This window comes from Magallana gigas, chromosome 1, assembly GCF_963853765.1.
Source record: "Magallana gigas chromosome 1, xbMagGiga1.1, whole genome shotgun sequence".
Taxonomy (NCBI): Eukaryota; Metazoa; Mollusca; class Bivalvia; order Ostreida; family Ostreidae; genus Magallana; species Magallana gigas.
Genome location: NC_088853.1, coordinates 21,328,583 through 21,349,517, shown reverse-complemented (window position 1 = coordinate 21,349,517; position 20,935 = coordinate 21,328,583). Strand labels below are relative to the sequence as shown.

The 20,935-nt window shown below is 30.9% G+C and overlaps 3 protein-coding genes across 4 annotated transcripts in view; 2 read left to right on the top strand and 1 right to left on the bottom strand.

Moving 5' to 3' along the window:
• Window positions 1-20,935, bottom strand: part of LOC105333533 (D-beta-hydroxybutyrate dehydrogenase) — a 359,470-nt gene that overhangs the window by 37,004 nt on the left and 301,531 nt on the right. The window lies entirely within an intron of this gene.
• LOC117685389 (deoxynucleoside triphosphate triphosphohydrolase SAMHD1) lies at window positions 13,513-18,739 on the top strand. The gene is made up of 6 exons (XM_066077817.1): window positions 13,513-13,614; window positions 13,810-13,970; window positions 15,678-15,793; window positions 16,578-16,648; window positions 17,080-17,223; window positions 18,713-18,739. Exons 1-6 carry the CDS (start codon window positions 13,603-13,605, stop codon window positions 18,737-18,739), a joined length of 531 nt encoding a protein of 176 aa, XP_065933889.1. The 5' UTR covers window positions 13,513-13,602.
• The window catches only part of LOC117687819 (deoxynucleoside triphosphate triphosphohydrolase SAMHD1-like), a 28,219-nt gene continuing 26,658 nt past the window's right edge, over window positions 19,375-20,935 (top strand). For both annotated transcript variants that reach the window (XR_010714824.1, XM_066088134.1), the window contains exon 1: window positions 19,375-19,403. The gene's annotated coding sequence lies outside the window, so the exon portion shown is untranslated. The remainder of the gene's footprint in view (window positions 19,404-20,935) is intronic.

The following is a 20,935-nucleotide window of genomic DNA, read 5'->3' as shown; positions in this document are numbered from 1 at the left end:
CAGGAATACATTGAAGTACATTACAATGAATATTTCCCATCAGGCAATTGGAATATGGAACAACATGTCTTATACTATGATAATACTCTAATTAAACAGATACAAATTGGCTTGCGTATATCTATAAAATGGTACATGTATATTTTCTCATCTTTACCGTGTAGTTACAGAACTGTAGAGTTTTGGATCGTGATGTTTGTAAGAAAAGAACACTATTTTTATGATTGCTAAGTAGGAAAACACTCGATTTTTGAGGGGTAGTAAACTGAATCAAACTCTATTGAAATTATTTTAACATTATTTCTGATTGGATCAAAATAGTATAATAATGCTATAAGAATTTAAATATAATATTTATGTGATTCTACATGATGCGTGCGTCTCATATTGTTTAATAAAATTATTGTTCATTGCTAAATAACTGTCTGCCTATTGCAGAAACATTTGGACACAAGAGTTATTTTTTATTTAGAAAAAGGATCGAATTCTTCAATTTTCAGGGTTTCTTAAATCATGCCTCTGTGTGTTTACTGTGTAGGTAACTCTTACAAGTGTGTACCGGAAGCTGTGATTTGCAGTTGAACAACTGTATGCGTAGCGTCGATCAATAAAAAAAGACACCATTTCTGTTTACGTAAATTATATTTTGCTTGCCTCTATGTTTATCATCGCGTTTTATTGGTAGTAGAATTAATGCTGCGTGCACCAGAGAATAAGATTATTAATACTGAGTATACTCCTAGAGGCCGATAACATTGTCATCAGTTAATCACTAACCAACCCTGTGAATTTATATGTCATCATGAAAAATTTTACGCCATTTGACTTCCCTTTCATTATCGCCCATTTCAGATTTGATAATCAAAATTGCCTCTAATGACATTTTTGAGAAAATCTTAAATTGATAAGAGTAGTTCAGGAAATGATAACATTTTATGCCCGTTTCCTAAATAAAATGTAGTTTATCCTTTGAAATAGCCACATGATTTATCAGTGTTGTCTGTTCTCTACTATGAGCAACATAAAGGTAAGCTGGACCTATAGCGTCCTTCTGATTTGACACTGACAATTGTCTGAGTTGATCTAAGAACTTAGTTTTACTCTCCTACGTTCGTTTGACGTGGTAGGGTTTTTGTCATCATATCCATGCGATAATTTAGCATTGAGCTCCAATGAAACCCCATAGGTATTAATAGTTATTGTTTCTATCATTGGGGTACTCTGTGGTGACCCTTGATTTTAATGAGACCCCTGGGGTATCACTGGTTATTAATTAATATCATTGGGGTTCCATGGGGTTCTTACGGGTTTCCTTGGGGTTCCTATGGGTATCCTTGGGGTACTAAGAGGTGATCCTTGAACTCCAATGAGACCCCTTGGGTATTAATTTCTATCATTTGGGTTTCCTTGGGGTATCCTTGGAGTTCCTTGGTAAAAAAAGACGCACCCGTTTCTTTTAAATGTTTTGACAAATACGGTGTTCCATATTTAATTCCTATCACATTCTATTATTGTTTGCAACATAATTTGAATGAGGAAAAAACGTGCGTAAAAGCAATCACTGTTAGAAATTTAGCAATTGTAAGAATGGGGATTGTTTTGTTGTGCTCCTTGTCACCGTCATAACGGGTATCTTGGCTAGGTGACTGGTTAACAATCTTTTTAAAGCTAAACACTGCTCATTAATAGGTACCATCACACCATTATATAAACACTTTGATTTCGTAAATTTAAAGAGTACTGGATTTTTATCAATTTTCTCAGAAGCCTTTTGATAGTATAAAAACAGCAAATATTTGTTTTCCTTTTGTAATATTTCGACTGAGTACCAATGTAAAAACAATGCTTCCGTTGGACTATATCTACCTTTAAAACCTAATTGAGCGTCATATATTACATGTCTTGGACCAATTACATAATATTCATTCAAAAAAAGTGTAAAATTTCAGATAAAACAGCTTACAAATGTGATACCTCAGTAATTATTACTGTCCCTAAAATCTCTCTTTTTTTACCAGTTTCAGGAAAGATTGCCAAAGAAAAAACAATATTGAATAAGTCAACAAAGTATGTAGTAAGATATTCATCAAGCACAATAAAATATTCGTTTAAAAGATAGTCCATTCCTGAATTTATTTATTTTTTCAAACTTTTAATGACATGATTTATCTCTGTTCTTATGTTATTGGAACGTTAGGTTCTGTGTGTAAAGTCTTGATCGGAGAAGGTGTTGCTTTCCGAGGAAGACTGATCTTTGATTTAAAATAGTTGGTCCATGTATAAAGTTTTCCCTTCGTTGACGAAAGAAATGGTCAATACTTTTAGATTCTTCGTTTTTTAGGTAGTCCATATGATCTCCTTGGTGACAGAGGTAATCACACTTAAGTTTTCTTTCATATATTTTGTCAGATCGTTTTTAAGTCACCATAAGAGTTATATGGTAATGATTTCGTGCGCTATTAATCAATTTCATATTCCCTTATAATGTGCCCTCGAATTTGTACCGTATGGGGCATTTTCCGTACCGGGCAATTGCTTGGGAATTAGCTCAACACTCGCTGTATTTTCCACATTTATTCCAGTTAATAACTCAATTATACAAACAGTTACTCTCCACTCCGTACACATTAAAAAGGAGAAACTCGCTTATTAATAATTCTAACTAAATGTTAACCTACATATGACAGTGAGGGAAAACGTAACGGATTAGACGGACGACTTGTATCTTGACTCTTAACCTCTTAATATCAACTCTGACTCTCTACTCTCTTAGACTAACCTAGAATCATCTATAAAACATATAATAATATTTTACTGGCGTGACCATCTAAATAATTGACATAAATCATCCAATCAGAGAATATTTCTTTATCCCTAAACTGACCATCTCCCAGGTAAACGCCCATTTATTCACCTGCGTTAATCCGCTGATTGTTATGTAATTGCATGAACTCTATTAGTGTCAAACACACATGTGTTAGCTGAAACCATTGTCCTTCAATCCTGCCTTTCTAATAAGTATAGTTCCTAGAGCTAAACTTGATTACTTTGATGTCCTATTTCTTTGTTACAGTGAAGACGTTTGTTAAACATTAATTTACTTTCTATCACATCACAGTCAGGAGGAATTTCACGATAATTAAGAAGACTAAAAAACGTGAATTTACTAACAAGCTAAACTATAGAAAATGTTTGCAACATGTAAAATAGAATTGCTTTGGTCGAGACTCAACGATGGCAACATCATAACAATTTAACAGGCATACCTATTACAAACAAGTCGGATATGGCCAGTAGTGGCCTCCGGACTCAAGACTATGGTAAGTCGGACGTGGCCGAGGCTGGCCGCCGTATTCCAGACTGCCGATTGACAATTGTACATAACTATATGAAGGAATTTGAACATTGACTATAAATTGACAGGTGGTGACATAAGTAAGCTGAGTGAAAGGTTCACAGATATAAAATAATTAAATAAACTCAATGAGTCTTTGATGCCAAAGAAATGAAAAACTGATAATTGCACATTGTTGCTTTAAGAGATTAACAGTCTTTGAGACGTGACACTCTGTCTCTTTGAAATCACATATAGAGTCCGAAAAGTGTCAATCACTAAATAAATAAGTAACTTTGTAAGAAATAAACTGTGAGAAAATATTACGAAACAGGTGTTGAATTTTAAAAGTAAAATCCAAAATAAAGTTAAATTGAACGGTGAATTTTGCACGGTGATAGTTTCCCACCGCTCCGGAGAAAACACGTCCTCGTGTTTTGAATGAAATACCACAATCTTGTCATTTTGTAGAGTTCTTTAGTTTCTTGAGACAGTAGTAATTTGGCGTTGAAAATGTATTGAAACGTTGATTGAAACTTCACGGTAATCAGATCTGCGCTGTTTATGATGACTGAAACTGTTGTTGTCCATCGTTGTTACGTTGAATTGATGTTTAATGTTCAATGGGGAAAACTCGCTGGCTAAAGAGCTCCAGGATCTGACTACTTCAAAATATATGCAGCAGCCCCGGGCGTTTTTGTTACCCTTAGGATTCATCCACCAATTGTGACCCACGATTTTGTACCGTATGGGGCATTTTCCGTACCGGGCAATTACTAGGGAGTTAGCTCAACACTCGCTGTATTTACCACATTTATTCCATTTAATAACTCAATTATACAAACAGTTACTCTCCACTCCGTACACATTAAAAAGGAGAAACTCGCTTATTAATAACTCTAAATAAATGTTAACCTACATATGACAGTGAGGGAAAACGTAACAGATTAGACGGACGACTTGTATCTTGACTCTTAACCTCTTAATATCAACTCTGACTCTCTACTCTCTTAGACTAACCTAGAATCATCTATAAAACATATAATAATATTTTACTGGCGTGACTATCTAAATACTTGACATGTATAAATCATCCAATCAGAGAATATTTCTTTATCCCTAAACTGATCATCTCCCAGGTAAACGCCCATTTATTCACCTGCGTTAATCCGCTAATTGTTATGTAATTGCATGAACTCTATTAGTGTCAAACACACATGTGTTAGCTGAAACCATTGTCCGTCTAATCCTGCCTTTCTAATAAGTATATCTCCTAAAGCTACATCTTATTACTTTGATGTCCTATTTCTTTGTTACAGTGAAGACGTTTGTTAAACATTAATTTACTTTCTATCACATCACAGTCAGGAGGAATTTCACGATAATTAAGAAGACTAAATAACGTGAATTTACTAACAAGCTAAACTATAGAAAATGTTTGCAACATGTAAAATAGACATTTTACATGGTGATAATAAACTTTTCGAAGGCTTACACACTTTTTATCAAACAAAGATTTGTTGTCTAAAGTTCTATAACGTTTACAATAAATATAAGTACTAGTTTTTGTTACTACAAATTTCTTGCAACAATGCGGTAAAAATACATTGTAAAGTACTTGCTTAAATAAATCTATTGAATTATTAACGCTGTTTTTTTTTTTTTTGTTAATTCTACATTAACTCAAACTTGAGCTAAGTGTTATATATAATTATACAGTTGACCTTTTATATCATCATCCAACGTTTCATCCGTTTATTTTATGTTGCTTGTCTTATATTTTAGTGTATATTATTGACTTTAATTAATTAATAAAGACACCGTTCATTGATTTTATGTATATTTATATTGCAAAGAAGACAGTTGGTTTTGCATTCATGGTCATTGATGATATTGTTTTTGATTGTTGAATTAAAATTACTGTTGATCTTGTATAAATGTACTCTTGCTCTTTCCACTGCCAATATAAAGGCCCGATAAGTTGCGATTAGTGGTGCATGTATATACACAAATCCAATATACAGGTCAGTGCTGTCAACGTTAATTTGTTCCAACCGTTTTTCGACTTTATCAAGGAAATATATTTATTTACACTATTTTCTATACACAAAAAGTTGAGCAGCTCCTTTTTGTTTATAAGTATAAAACTTCTGCCTTTACATGACATTCTAGAAAAAAATCCATTTATATAAGTAGATATTGTATTTGTCTTTGATTAGACTCATCATTATCAATATTCATATCAAGCCAACACTCAGACAGAAAAATAATATCATACGAATCAAAAATTGAGATCTATGCTTGGTTTCCGATTCTATGGTATATCTGATGGCTTAAATTCCAGCAGCATACTTTTACAAGTACATTTTCTACATCGTTATACATTGGATAAAAAAGTCGACGTATGTCCTCGATTTATCTTAGAAACTGCCCGTGGATCCCATAAGGTTTCTTTTTCAAATTTGTGGGCTTTTTTTCCAAAAAAAGTACTATAGTCTGTCCCAAGTTATTGATTCCGTAACTTTTTTTTATATAAAAATGCACATGAAAGAAATATAGTTGAAATCGATGAAAGGGAAATTCCTCATTGACACAAAATTATTTTTCACAGGAACGAAAACAAATTTCTTACGGAGATTTATAATGGAAGATGTTTACATCTTTTTACCATTCGGAAGTAACTCGAAATACCTCGCACAAAAGTTATCTTCCGGGCTATTTCATGGCTGATGCAATGTAAATTTTCTATTTTGGGTTGAGTATTGACACCTAAAATGGTTGAAGGGGGCGTTTCAAAACAGATGATATTGACATATGTCATATTAGTGAATAAACATACTTTGAGCACAAAGATATTTATATATGAATATCAAAATACCAAGCAAAAAGTGGTGGAAGCAAAAAATGGGGACAGAGTAAAAATATTCATGGTACAAGAAGCGAGCGACAATAGGGCGATTTTTTACTCAAAAGAAACGACCAAAACGGTGCACCTTATTAACCTCAATGTTCGAGCTCGTAATATATGAAGTCACGGAGTTTCCCTTCTCTGTCCTCGTTTTTCGTCTCAACCCCAAGGGTATTCTTCATTGGCAGATACTTTAAATCTAACACTGTGTCTCGGTGATCACACTGAATCATATATCCAACTTGTCTATTTTTAATTTTTGAGGCTGTTGCTGCTTTTTAATTAGTGCTGACACTACACTGGATATGTCGAACTGGTTTGATACAAAATCCACTGATTTTTCGAAATCTGCTGATTAAGCTTTTGCAAAGTTGACCCTCTTCTCAATATGGGACACCTGTCCGTATAGGGGTTGCTGGGGTAGCGACAATAAAAGAGAAATAAGGCAGGTAATGCATTTTACGAGTAGTTTTCAGCTTTTAAAGGAATATTTTGAGTTGTGCTGTGTATCGTTTAATCTGCATTCGGGCGTCGTTGTGTCCGTACACTGTTTTGAATGACATTTGTGAACTATGTTTGCAGTAGTTTATAAAAATTATCCGAACTATTTTGTTCTTTCTCGATAATATTAGAGATGAGATTGTGGAATGATTTAAATTAATGACATATGTAATTAATCACCGTGTAATGCACCGTTTTCATTGAATCGGTTGTAGGCTTATGTGTTAAAGGACCGATCGAAAGATGGAAAGAATCACAAAATAATTTAAATGATAAGTTTCAAGCAAAATGTACACCTGATGTGACAGTTTTTAATAAAATCAAGACGGTGGCGGTATGTACCTTTTGTATTTTTTGTATTATATAGGTACATGTAGGGGCATATATTTTTTAATGAGAAAAACATATAGCGTCAGTTGCCAGTGGTCAATTGCATTGCATCGGCCAGTATTTTTTTTTTCTTAACTAGTTTGGTGTTTTCGGTCTTCGATCTAACGCTACTTCCTCGAGTCATTGCTTAATTGTGTTATGCTCTCAAGAAAATCCCTGTATCGACCATCTTAATTTTTCTTAAAGTAAAAAAACCTTGTGCTAAAGAACTATATATGGTATGAGTTAAATTTGGCCGCCGTAATTCGTCATTTTTAAAAGTGTTTCTGGTACAATAAAATGTTGTTTTATTTTAGAAGAGTTGATGTTAATTATATTTATCACCTATTTATTTGATTTCTTTGCACTCACTGGCAGTATATGACGTCAGAAGTGACGCTATTTCTACAATTCAATTAAAATCGGCCAACAATTGCCATTTTTCTTATCTTTTTATGAATTGGATATATAGAGCGCATGCTTGAACAAGAAATATTTTTTGTCACTTATTAGCTTTGGCTAGTTATATCTCTGATTGTTCAAGCATGTGCTCTATGTTTTCTGAAAGAAAAACTGCTTAAAAAACAAGCTGTTTTATGCTAAACATGCAAAAATGACGGGAAAAGGTTGTCTTTACGATGTCATAATTCTAAATTGTGGACAGTTGAATCACAATGAACATTATGTTAAAAATTCACATATATATATATATATATATATATATATATATATATATATATATATATATATATATATATATATATATATATATATATATATATATATCTGTACAAGGAACACAAAGAATTACAGTACAATGACGATGTTCATTTTAGGGGGGCCATTTCAGGCCCATATCATATATCGTCCTTTCCATATATTGCAAGAGAACATTCACTGACACTCTGACTTCGATTGTTAAAATTAAGTAATCTATACGTTGATCATAAACTGGAGGCAGATATAATACCATATGAGAATTATGGCTACTACAGTGTTGTAGAGAGGTTTACAATTCAAATCGACGATTAGCATAAATAGGTTTTTTTTTCCTTTATTTCATTTTTTTCACATTATATCATGCAAATCATATTTTTCAGTAGCTTACTTCGTATCGCTTTAAAAGTTTATTTTTCATTAGCTGTACATATACACACATTATATGTTTTAGAATAAAAAGAAAACGTGTTCTTGCTTTATGACAAAGGCTTGCTCACTTGAATGTTCTATGTATGTTAGCTATGTTCATATCATTATGTCACAAAGCATAAGACATATCTTTGGTTTAGACAAATATTTTATTTTTTATTTTTAATACTTTTACTCCTGATAATAGTTTCACTTGCATTGGTCAATGCTATAGTGAGCTATATGTATCATATATTCTCTTCTAAAGAACCAACGAACAGATGAGGGTGGTCGTAAATATTGCCGTTATATGCCACAATGTATCTGGCTTTGGAAATGTTGAAATCTGAAATACTGACAATGTTGTTTGTACACTAATTTATAGGTATTTTCAAATTGTACTTCATATATTGTATGTAAAAAACACTGCTGTATGTGCTTTTATTTCTATTTAGGGAATAGTTATCTATTTCAAATTGGCAACATAACATACATGTACCTACTTTTACTAGTATATATGATAAAGTTATAGTTGTGGAGACTAAACACAGGATGAAGCTATGCCATTAAGTCAACTGAATGGTAACTGAAAGGTCTAAAAGGGTGACTGAATGGCATAGCTCATTTCAGTTTCCTTTCAGTCAAATTTCAGTTAACTGAGATGCAAAAATTCGTGTTAATATTCTGAATCTCACATTATTTTTAGTTTAGATTCAGAAAGTTTCTCAAGATTATGTAGTCATTCATTCCTTTGATCATGTGTCTGTTATTTCCTTTATTGAAAGCTATAGTAAGCTTTTAAATTGAACGGGTTTAGATAGTCTAAGGTGTCAGATACACTGATACATCTAGCTATTAAAAGATATGTCTTCCAGGTTATGCTTGTTTTTAAGAAGGTTGAATAGGCAAACAATTACCATAAGGTATTCTTTAAAATTTTGAATACGATACTTTTGGCTCAAATAAATTAATAAGGAAAAATATCAAAAATTTAGCTTTAAAATCTGCACATTTTCTTATATCCTTATATATAGCTCTAATCTAAAGGAGAATAATACAATCGTATATTGGCCATAACCACCCAGTGTTCTAAAATATCAACTCTGAATCAAAAAAATCAAAAATCGAAGTACTGAAGTACTGTCGGGAGTTGATTTTATTGATTATTATCAATTTTAAAATCAACGTTATGTTCTTTTGCCTGGCAAGTACTTTCTAATCTGTATTTGAATTACGCACATTTTTATACTATGAATTCTCGGACTTTTACGACAAGAATTTCGAGAAAACCCTATATGAATCATGTTGTATAATATCTAAAAATAGAATTAATTCCATCAAACTGTGTATCAGTAATCAAAATGTTTCTAAAAATTGTACACGTCTGGATCCAAGCAATATTGAACTCTAGTTTCGTTCAACCAGACGCTTGGCTGTCTTCGTTAATTTCCAACTACCAATTAAGAGACGGAGATTTACGGAGACAGCCGAAAGTCTGTTTAAAATAGACTATATTGAACTCTGGCGTAGGAATAAATACAACTACAAAAAACAATATAATTGTTCGTACTATATAGAGTATTTTCAAGGTACATGTATTTATGAATACATTTCTTTTGAAAAACAACACTTCGCCAATCGACGATTTGCATGATGTTTATAAAGTCTATCATCTATTAATAAACATAAAACCCCCCTTATTAAAAAAGAAAGCTTTAATGTCGCACAAAAGAAAATTCATCAGAGATATAGTTTTTAATAATCTTATCCACCTAAACGTTTTCTAGAACAGTTTTAACGACTTCAGTAATGGAAATGTTAGTTTAATTCTGCACTTTCCCATAAGCACAGTTTAAAGAACTTGACGATGATGTCGCATCGGTGAATATTCTTACATTAGTACTCAATGATGTATTTTCTCGGATCTCCGTCTTCCACCATCTGTCATTGCAACTTCAATTGTAAGACAGAGCGTGTTTCTAACCTGGATCTAAAGGTCATGAGATGTTTAAAAATTAAATTACACATGTGACGAATATCGAACGTGATAAACAATAATTGATGTTTACAGATAGATTTGCATGGTAATTTCCCGTTTTCTCATATCTCACCTTGTTCAAATTGGGACACAGTAAGAATATTAGCACTAACACATTTGGAAATGATTTCCTTAAACACCTACTGATATAAAGGAACGATGTAGGTTTTTGTTTATTATGAATCGACTTTCCATGTTTAAAAATCAATTCGAAGGAAGGACCGGTAGATGATTACAAGCAATTGAAAAACAAAATTCATATTTTACTTACTATCTTCAATGGTCACTCTCGTACACAAAGAGAACAAAACCCATGTAATTAAAAAGATAAGAAAGGAAACAAAATTGAAAACCTATAATTTACACTATATTTACACATGAACATGGTATTATTTCAATAAAAAAGGCTAATGTTCATTCTAAAAACTGTATTGTAATGTTAATAGTTATTAGTGTTAGTAACTAAACATGCAATCTTCCTGTTATTAGGGAAATGTTTTTGAGAAATGTGCACCTGTATGCTTATCAAAAAATGTAAAGAAATAATTTGACAGTGTTGCTTTAAGCTATTAAGCTATTGCTACATTTATATGAATTTGGGAAAACACGGAGTTCCCTAAGGAAAAAAAACAAGGTAGGGGACTTAAAGCTTATTTTGTAAAACCTGTACTGTAAAAAGTTATCAAATATGCGTTTCTTACAAATATGGTCTGCCTGTTTCTTGTTTGTTTGTTTGTTTGTTTACCTAGTTGTGTTAATTAAAAAAACAACCACACAATATGATTTTTATGGAACACCAGTGCAAGAAAAAAAACCACAGTCTTATGTTTTCTTTAGATTGTAAAAATCAAATGTCTGTCATTGTTTTTATTATAATAAAGCATCGCAAAACTCTCAAATTGACACATATCTGCCCATAGTGAAGGATTTATATATAAAGTTTTTTGTAATTCACCATATTGGAACTCTACCTCGTCCTCGGCCGGGGCATGAACTCACGACCTCTGGTTTTATCTTATCAACACATTATCAACAGAACAAATACTCAGGTTAGATAAGTGGTTTGGTTTCTTCCTATAACAATCTCAATCTTTATACTTCATTGGTTTATGTTGATTATGAATAACGGTGACACAACATACCTTTGAATAACTGTAAAAGTTACCTATATGCTGTAAATTACAACGCTTAAATCAAACGAATTTAAAGAAGATGTGAAGTTGAATGATTTTTTTCTGTCAGGAAAGTGTAACCTCTTTTGTCATATGTCATTTTGTTATATAATACGTATTATGTTGTCACATGATATCAGCATATCACGTGAATTTCACTGCTTAATTGAGATTCATAGAAGCAAAATGGGTGGAAAGTCAACATCTTATTAGTTATATGCATCTTAATTTTTAAAAGGAAAGATACGAGTATAATCCACTTAGGTATTTTTAGCATAAATCGATCTGATGGATTGGAGATTATACAAGAAGGCAAAACACGTAATGTTTCCCTTTAGGACAATTTATGAATCGGGCGGGTTTAATCTGAGTTAAAACAGAAAATAGTTTGGGTATCGTAAATGAAATACGAATACCTCTTAAAATAAATGATAATATTTCATACCAACATCTGTTAACATTACGCATCAGTATGATTGATATGGCATTTTGAAATTCATATATAAACAAGAACAACCACCGTTATCAATATTATTGATACACCACCTATTCACTAATTGCAAAACATTTAGACAATAATTTTAAGAAAAGCACTACATCATTTTTGGAATTGCAACCAAAGAAATCCGTTTTTTATGTTCAATCAAGGGAGTATAAGGCTTTCAAGATATACCGTTAACGTATAACATGGTCAGGTTAAAATTACACCATCATCTTTAATAAATCAAAAATAATAAACAATTTGAAAATATAAAGTTTGTTAATATTCTTTTTAAACAAAATTACGACAAATAAATAATATTCATATTGAACAGTATCCTTCCGTGTAGAGAGACAATGAATTGTGACGTCACGTTATATACCTCCGACTCCAATTGGGTGTACGAAAATTTACCTCCAGTTTACAAGCCAATCAAATCTCTTGTAACAAGCTATATAGAAAAAAAAACATTTTACTAAGGGTTCAGAGGACTTATAGAGGATGCAATATTTCATAGCGAAATATTGAACCTGATTGAAATTAATAGTTTGATCTTGGGTTCAATTTTTTTCCTTTTTTATAACATTATATAACACCGGTATGACAAATATCAATGCTTTTAAACATTACAATATTTAAAAGAACAAACACACTAAGTGCGAATGCACAAGCATCACAACATAAAATCATATGCAGTAAGTAAGCGCAGTTGCATAGACATGCAAAACAACATATCAAATGAATGAATACTCCAAAAGAATATATATATATATATATATATATATATATATATATATATATATATATATATATATATATATATGTATATATATATATATATATATATATATATATATATATATATATATATATATATATATATATATAAAGTATATAATTTGAATAACTTTAAGTATTCATAAATATGTTCTCATGAAAACAATGCTTTTAAATACATGTCAACGATTTCTTCGATTATTTATAAGTAATATATTTTGTCAGCGGTGATATATCATCGTCATTTGGGATGATGTCTAAACACTGTCTTCCTCCTGGCTTGCTAGAGTAACTGCATAGGAGAGTTGATGATAATCACCTCTCAATAATGCTTACAATAAGATAGCAAAAAAGTTTCTACTTTATTTTAATGTTGGTCATACGTTAGTAATTAATTTGAGGTATAACAAAAATTTTGCTACACAATAAATGATTAAAAGCTATGTTTAAAATTCACTAATATAAAATGAATTTTACGTTCAATATCCATGCTATATTCGTTTGATATGTAATGTATAAAAGTAATAAATAAAACACAATTAAATGCACCTGTACCTTTTACATTAACATGTATTAACTTGGACTCAATGCCAATGTAATATTACTAAATACATTAAAATGCATTCCCGTTTAGGGTTACTAGATAATATAAAGATGCCAAGGGTATTACGATAAAAGTTCTCTGAGATAATCCGCACCCCGCTACAAGGTACAATGGCATCCTTGATTGGAATGGGTGTATGCCTATCCTATCGTGTATAATACATTTTAAAATAAAAACAACATCTTTTGATTTCATTTTTCAGTACTGATACATGTTTATCAATAGGCAAAGGTTTCATGAAGACGTAGCTGCCTCCGACTAAAAAGATTGTGGTTTCCAAAGTGAGAGATATGTCAGGAAAAGTAATTTATAAATCAATTTATTTAAAATGAACTAAATAAAGCACTGTTTACATGTATGATAACTTAATGAAAATATTAAGAATAAAGAATTACGATGCATGATGATTTTTAACATTTGATTTCAAAAATTAAGATCACCTTTTAGATCTCATTCATTCAGACGCTAAATAAAGAGTTTTTGCATATGTTTTTTAGAAATTTAATGACCCAATTCACGAGTATATTAGGATTCCCCCTCTCTGCGTCAAAATCATCGACACCCCTCAGTTCCAAAGACTGCGATCCATTAAACAACTAGGAGGAACATATTTTGTTTATCCTGGCGCAGCCCACAATCGATTTGAGCATTCATTGGGGTTTGTAATTTTAACTAATGAGTAAGTTATTCAAAATAATTTATTTTTTATGACTTTATTAAGTATAATTATATTGCATTTGATTTTTTTTCAGCTTATAACAATATATTTTATGAAAGTAGAGAATATGAATTGACAAATGTCTGTAGCCGAAATGTTGGCATTACAAATGTATAACATATGGTTCAATAAATGATGGATACAATTCATGTTAAAAAAATTGATATTATACTGTATTCGTAACCAATGTGACGTCATAGTTAGACATTATTTAAGTTTTTAAGGCGGTCAACTTTAGTTTTCATAACGCATGTTTTTGCACATTCTAGTAAAATACAGTGTATCGTTTCCTTTAATTGAGTTTTTTTTTCTTTGTCGTTTATAAAATTGAACAAAATTAACAAAATACAGATACAATGTGTAGATTTTATGAGGATATTTAGTTCTTAAACGAGTTTTACGTTGTACGGTAAGTGAGCGTTGTCATTGTGCTTTTATAACTTTATGATAAAATGAAGATATATAGAAGTGCGTTATTAGAAACAACCTAAACAAAGTAAAAATTGTACGCCTATGAAATTCTATATACAGAATAATGCTATTCTCAGGGTTATTTTCTAAAAAAAATCATTAAATAAATTGTACCAGTCTACATTTGTAATGCTCTAAATATATAGCAAGATTAGGTGCATTTTGATATTTTGAGATGACCCCCACTAAAACCAGACGCTAGAAGTTAGTAGTTTATACACATAAGCTAGACCATTAAATCATTAATCTCATATTACAATTTTAAGAAATTTGTTTGTTATTTTAGCACTTATTTATACTTTGCTTCAATTTCCGTAACATGACAATCTCCTACATATCCCTATACTAAATGTATCTGTATTTTAAGTGGGCTTTAAACAAACAAGATGGTAGTTTTTCCTAAAACTTTGCAAGTAAACTAGAGTTGGTATAACTTATATGTGGTAAAAAATAATGAGTTTTATTGTTGTAGTTTTTTCCGAAAAAGAAAGAGAAAGGAAAAAAGAAAAAAAAATCAAATCGGCCTAATCAAAAGTAGTATAGTTGATTTCGAATTAAAAAATTACAACGTAAATCAGTTCAAAAGTGAAAAGTTATAAATGTGAGGCATTTAATGTTGTTCTATAATAATGCTGTATTATCCTGGAACTTTTTTCATTCGTATCGTTGTTGACGTCTTGAAGAGTGTTGTGCGGCTCACAACTATGATGTTTATAGAAAAGATTAAAGTTCAACAAAACATGTGATAAAAAATATTTCATGGTTTGCAATTGTTTATGAATAACGATATTTAAGGCTCGCCAATATAAAACAGAAAACTCATTAGATGCAGATCATATACCATCATAAATCAAGGGAGATAGATCTTTTATATATTGATATATGTAACCGAATTCAAACAAATGAAATTAAGTCTATTTTTCAGTCTAAAAGCAAAGGATTTGTTCAAATATCATAAAAAATATAATTCTTTCAATGTTCAAACATTAAATTTGCAATTTTAAGGGGTTTTTTTACGTATGATATGTATTGGTAAAAAAGGTAACAGAATGTAATCAAATGTGTGTGAGAAAAACAGTAAGATCCTAAAAGAAATAATTTTGCTTGCCAAGCTAGTTTATAAACAATACTGCATTCCGTGTAAGCAATAAGGAATTGAAATATTGTTCTTCCCAGAGTTTGTTATTTAGCTGGAAAAGTCACCTCCACATTGAGAGAGCGCCAACCTCTTCTGAGAATCACCGATAATGACGTTCTATGTGTACAGATTGCCGGGCTGTGTCATGAATTGGGTATAGTAGCATTTTACATTTTTGTTTGTCTACCCACTAATGCCTTTTGGATTTAAAATAAAAGCGTGTTTTAGGATAACTAAAACCATTTATAACAAACGGAGTTTTTACCATTAAGTAATTTTATTGAAACTTATATATTTTATTAGAGATTTACCAATAAACAAAACAAAATTTAGTGTGAATTTAAAAAAGAACCAAAGCATATCTCGATGTAAAGCTTTGAAACAAACTAAAGGGGTCTTTTGTTGATGTCGAAAGTAAAGTTAAAATACCCAGCTAGAAGATCATTAGGTAAATCAATTAAAACATTTCTGTAACAAGCATAAAATAAACCCGAATGATTCTTTGTACGACTGAACAAAATCCAACAGAGTCTAGATAAGAATTAACAATAACATAATGATTCTAAGAACGACTTAACCAAAAGAAAATCACTAGTTTTGGTACGACTCTACAATTTACGAATTATCTATCTAAGAATTTCTTTTCTGCAGATTTGTGGAATATTTTTGTGACGTGTAGTCAAAAAGAAGGCAAAAAAATAAATAAATGAATAAAAAGTATGATAAAATATACAAAGGTTTGAGAAAACAACGAATAAGAAAAAGAATAAGAATTAAACCAAAAAACAAAAAACCAAAACAAAAAAAAAAAACTTACCGCATTTACTTGTTTAAAAAATTATTTTAAATAAACGTCTTTAAGTCATCACATTTAACATATACGTGATAAAACCATTTAAATTAACGGAAAATGCATTGATCGATTTTTTTTTATACAGGCCAAGGACCCTTCTCACGAATGTTTGAAAACAAGTTCTTACCAATGGTCGGGGAAACAATCACCGTGACGGTAATTACTTTTCTTCTTTTAAACTTTTTAAAAAGATCAACTTATCTGTTTTCATATATTTTCAGAAACAATGGATACACATTACATTTTTTCTCTGTATCTTTCTGAATAATATCCGGTTTGTATAATGTAACATACTATTTGTATATTTTTGTGCTGACTACGTGTTACAAAACATCAAAATACATCTTAAAATGTACTGTAACTAAAACTCTTCAAGAGAAAATAGTTATGTCATAAAAAGGATCCGGTTATTTGGTAAGGAATTATTGTAAAAATATCAGATGACATATCATTTAGTGGCATTGTTTCGAATGAATAAACATTTGGATAGAAGAGAGTGACAAAAAATCATGATATCAATATTACCAATCGTTAGTTAAAACGATGGGATTGTAGTCAATGATAGCGTAACTCTTATTCTTTTTCAGCATGAAAAATTGTCTGAACTTATGTTTAATCGCTTAATTAATGAGAATGGGTTGACGGCAGAATTTACTAAATATGAATTAGACGAACAGGACATGACGTTCATTAGAGAGCAGATCACGGGAACTTCAAAAACAGAAAGAAGGGTCTGTATTTTTTATTTTCAAATCTATACTACTATATTAAAATAATAGACTCGAATTTTGTCTTTAATACCGATAAATTGGAAGAATACTGTCATTTGTTTTATATATTCTAAACGTCATTGGTACTTGAAGATTACTAATTTGTCTTTATTTTTTCTCAGATAAGCTTCGCTAATTAATATTCAACGAAAATTCCTTTAAAAATCCCGGAATCATCTGGATTTTTTGGATTTTACAATCTTGCGCTTGCGCATTACATTTACGCTAACGGGATCTTTAGTTTATGTTTCCACAATATCATATTTGCATGAATAAACTCAGAAAAGATAATACAAATACGGATAAATTTTCATTGGAAATGTGCTTTATATTCTGTTCACATATATTAATGATTTCTTATGAGATAAGTATAAAATAACAAATATACATTTCAACTTAGTGCTAATTTTTTTCTTCGTGATGACAAAAAATATTCGATTACATGCAAAAACATTCACATTATATTTCTAAGGAGAGTGAAGATAGAATATGTTTTATCGTAAAAATGAATAATGTCCTACAGACCCAGTTTTACGATATAATGCGTTCCATGTATTGTCTCTGTAGGAAAGAAAATACGTGTACGTTGGTGAAAAAGTATTCAATTCTTCCATTAAATGGATCAAAATTTTTAAATGAAAGGTATTTACAGTCATAATAAGGTTTATTATGATGAATTTGACTGTTATTTTCATGGCAACTTCATTGATTTTCTCCAAAATCGATCCGGAGTGAATCTGCAATTTTCTGCTACATTACGGGTGTATATGGAAGACATTTTAACTGTGGTGAGGGCCTTTCCCGAGACACAGTTAGATTATTCAAACTAAGGAAAGTGTAGTGAAACTAATAGCATTTTTGTAGGCTTATAGCCTTGGTATGTAAATGTCAATAATACGGTGTGTCGATGTATCTATTTCGTTTATGTCCGATATGCAATGTCAACCCGTGCACGCACGTGTCAAAGTCTAGTACCATTAATTAATGTAGCAACCATATGCATGCCGTAAAATATCAGGGATTATAAATTACACTTAGCAACAAAAGAAAAATGTAAATGTAAGCCGACTTGACTCATAATTTCTGAAATATGTTTATAAAACAGATCTAGAGAGTGCATTCTCTTTATATTGCATAGTGAATTTTGAGAGAGAGAGAGAGAGAGAGAGAGAGAGAGAGAGAGAGAGAGAGAGAGAGAGAGAGAGAGAGAGAGAGAGGAGGGGGAGAGAGAAATGATTAGAAATTGTCAATCAGCTCAAAAAAAGCTAACATTACCGATTAACGGAAACGGTTTCAGTTATTTCGGAGAGTGACAATAGAGAGTAGTAAAAATTTGAATTAGGCCTAACCAAAAAATTGGTTGTTTCCGCTTTCATGCTGAAAAAAGTAGGGTCGGTCGGTCGGAATTTTTTTTTATTTTTTTAAATATTTTTTTTCTTTAATATTGCAGTATTTATACATGCCGGTTAGATACTGACACTACTGAATGGTATAAAATGAGAAATACCTTTAATATCATTCCTGACTATTAAGCTGGTCTTAAGAAAAACACAAAAATGATATTATATATCAGATACTTCTTCTGCCAACGATGAGAGGATTATTAAAATCTACAACACATGGAAACATACAGCCATTTTGAAACAAAACGTTTGAGTTACACTGATTTGAGAAGAGTAACTGCTTCAAGTGTTTTCGTGACCAAAATTTTGAGTATTTTTTTTCCAAATCGGATAAAAACGAAAATAAACGATTTTTCATCAAAAATCCTTAAAAATGTTTTGAAGCGGGGGGTTAAAGCTAGGGTCGGTCGGGAAAGCGGAAACAAACAATTTTTTTAGACCTTATACGAAATTCAAACGTAATAAAATTCGGATTTTGTTTACTGCATTCATGTGTTTAGATGTAAGAAACAGCAATCGATATGAATCGGTTGCTAGATGTGTTTGATTACCTTAAGGTATTTGATTGATATACTACACAATGTTTGGTATCATCTCATTTTTATATGTTTACATAACTTATTTAACATATAAATCATAGAATAAAAGATTTATTATAATTATGGTTCATAAATTAAATGTGTTTTACCCGATTTATCATTTTAGGGAAGATCGGAGGATAAAGGATTTCTTTATGAGGTAATGATTTATGTAAATAAACTTTTAAACTTTGTTTTGCAAATGGATTGAGTTTAATAGAATATATATATATATATATATATATATATATATATATATATATATATATATATATATATATATATATATATATATATATATATATATATATATATATATATATATATATAAAGGTGAATTTCGCTGTGCTTTTTGTATATCTTTATCATTCACTATGGGCAAATATATGTCAATTTGAGAGTTATTGCAATGTTTGTGCTTATTATATGTATATAGCTATGCAATGTGTATCGTCCCGATCCTCTCAAATTGTCGTTTAACTGCATTCTACCTGTATCTCAAGCGACCATGTAGTGAGCGACCAGCGCGCTAGTTTCCCTTCGTCATCGAAAGCAAGATTTTTGTCTTGCCTAGATGGCCCAGTGGTAAATGCGGTGGCCGCTCACTGCTAGGAGAATGGGTTCCAGAGGTCGTAAGTTCAAGCCCCGGCCGGGACGGATGAGGAGCTCCAAATGTGGGCAGGTATATGTCAATTTGAGAGTTATTGCAATGTTTTTGCTTATATATATATATATATATATATATATATATATATATATATATATATATATATATATATATATATATATATATATATATAAATCTGATTTAGGCATTGAGGAGACCATACCCTAAAATGTAGTTTAGGGAGACAATATACAAAATTTTTATATGTGCATATTTTTTATTGCAAATAGTCATTTAGAGGTCTACAAGATTCAAATAACTTTACATGTGTTTTAATTTTTCAATATATCTTGTCCTTAAAAAAATACAGCAAAAATGGTCTCCTTTATATTTTGTTACTCTCTCATAAGGCTTAAGGAGACCGTGCATATATTTTCATATATATTTTTTATGGCTTAAGTAGACCATTCTTTTTTCCCATAATTTTCATGATTTGCAAGTGCTCTATCATTTTTTATCGCCACGCAACATAGAATTAAGATATAATGCAAGGTCACTGTGTACATGTGCATGTATATGTAAGCTTTGTTAATATCTCACATAGTTGATGGTGTGGACTTTTAATATTCATAGATGGTCATTTAGAGGTCTGTGGAATGGCAATAATCTCACATCTGTTTGAATTTTTCATTACTATTAGCCCTTAAAAATATACTATATTGTCCCTCTAATATTTTGCTACTGTCTTATGCGGCTATGGGATACCGATAATACATTTTTATTAATATTACTTAATTAGGGTTTAGGTAGACCATTCTTTTTTTTAACCATAACATTCGTGATTTGCAAGCCCTTTAATTTTCACTGTCCGGTTTTTTTTCGCATGTCACGAAATTTGCGAAAATGGGGAAAATATGTAGCATTTTAAATTTGCGTCCCTACTGAAGATTATCTTCTCAATTCAATCCATTCTACATGTATCCTAATGTGTTTTAGAATTTCACATTAATAAATGAAAAAAAAACAACATTTCAAGTTCATGAACAAACTTTACTAATCATCAAAACTAATTTCAAACAGATTTC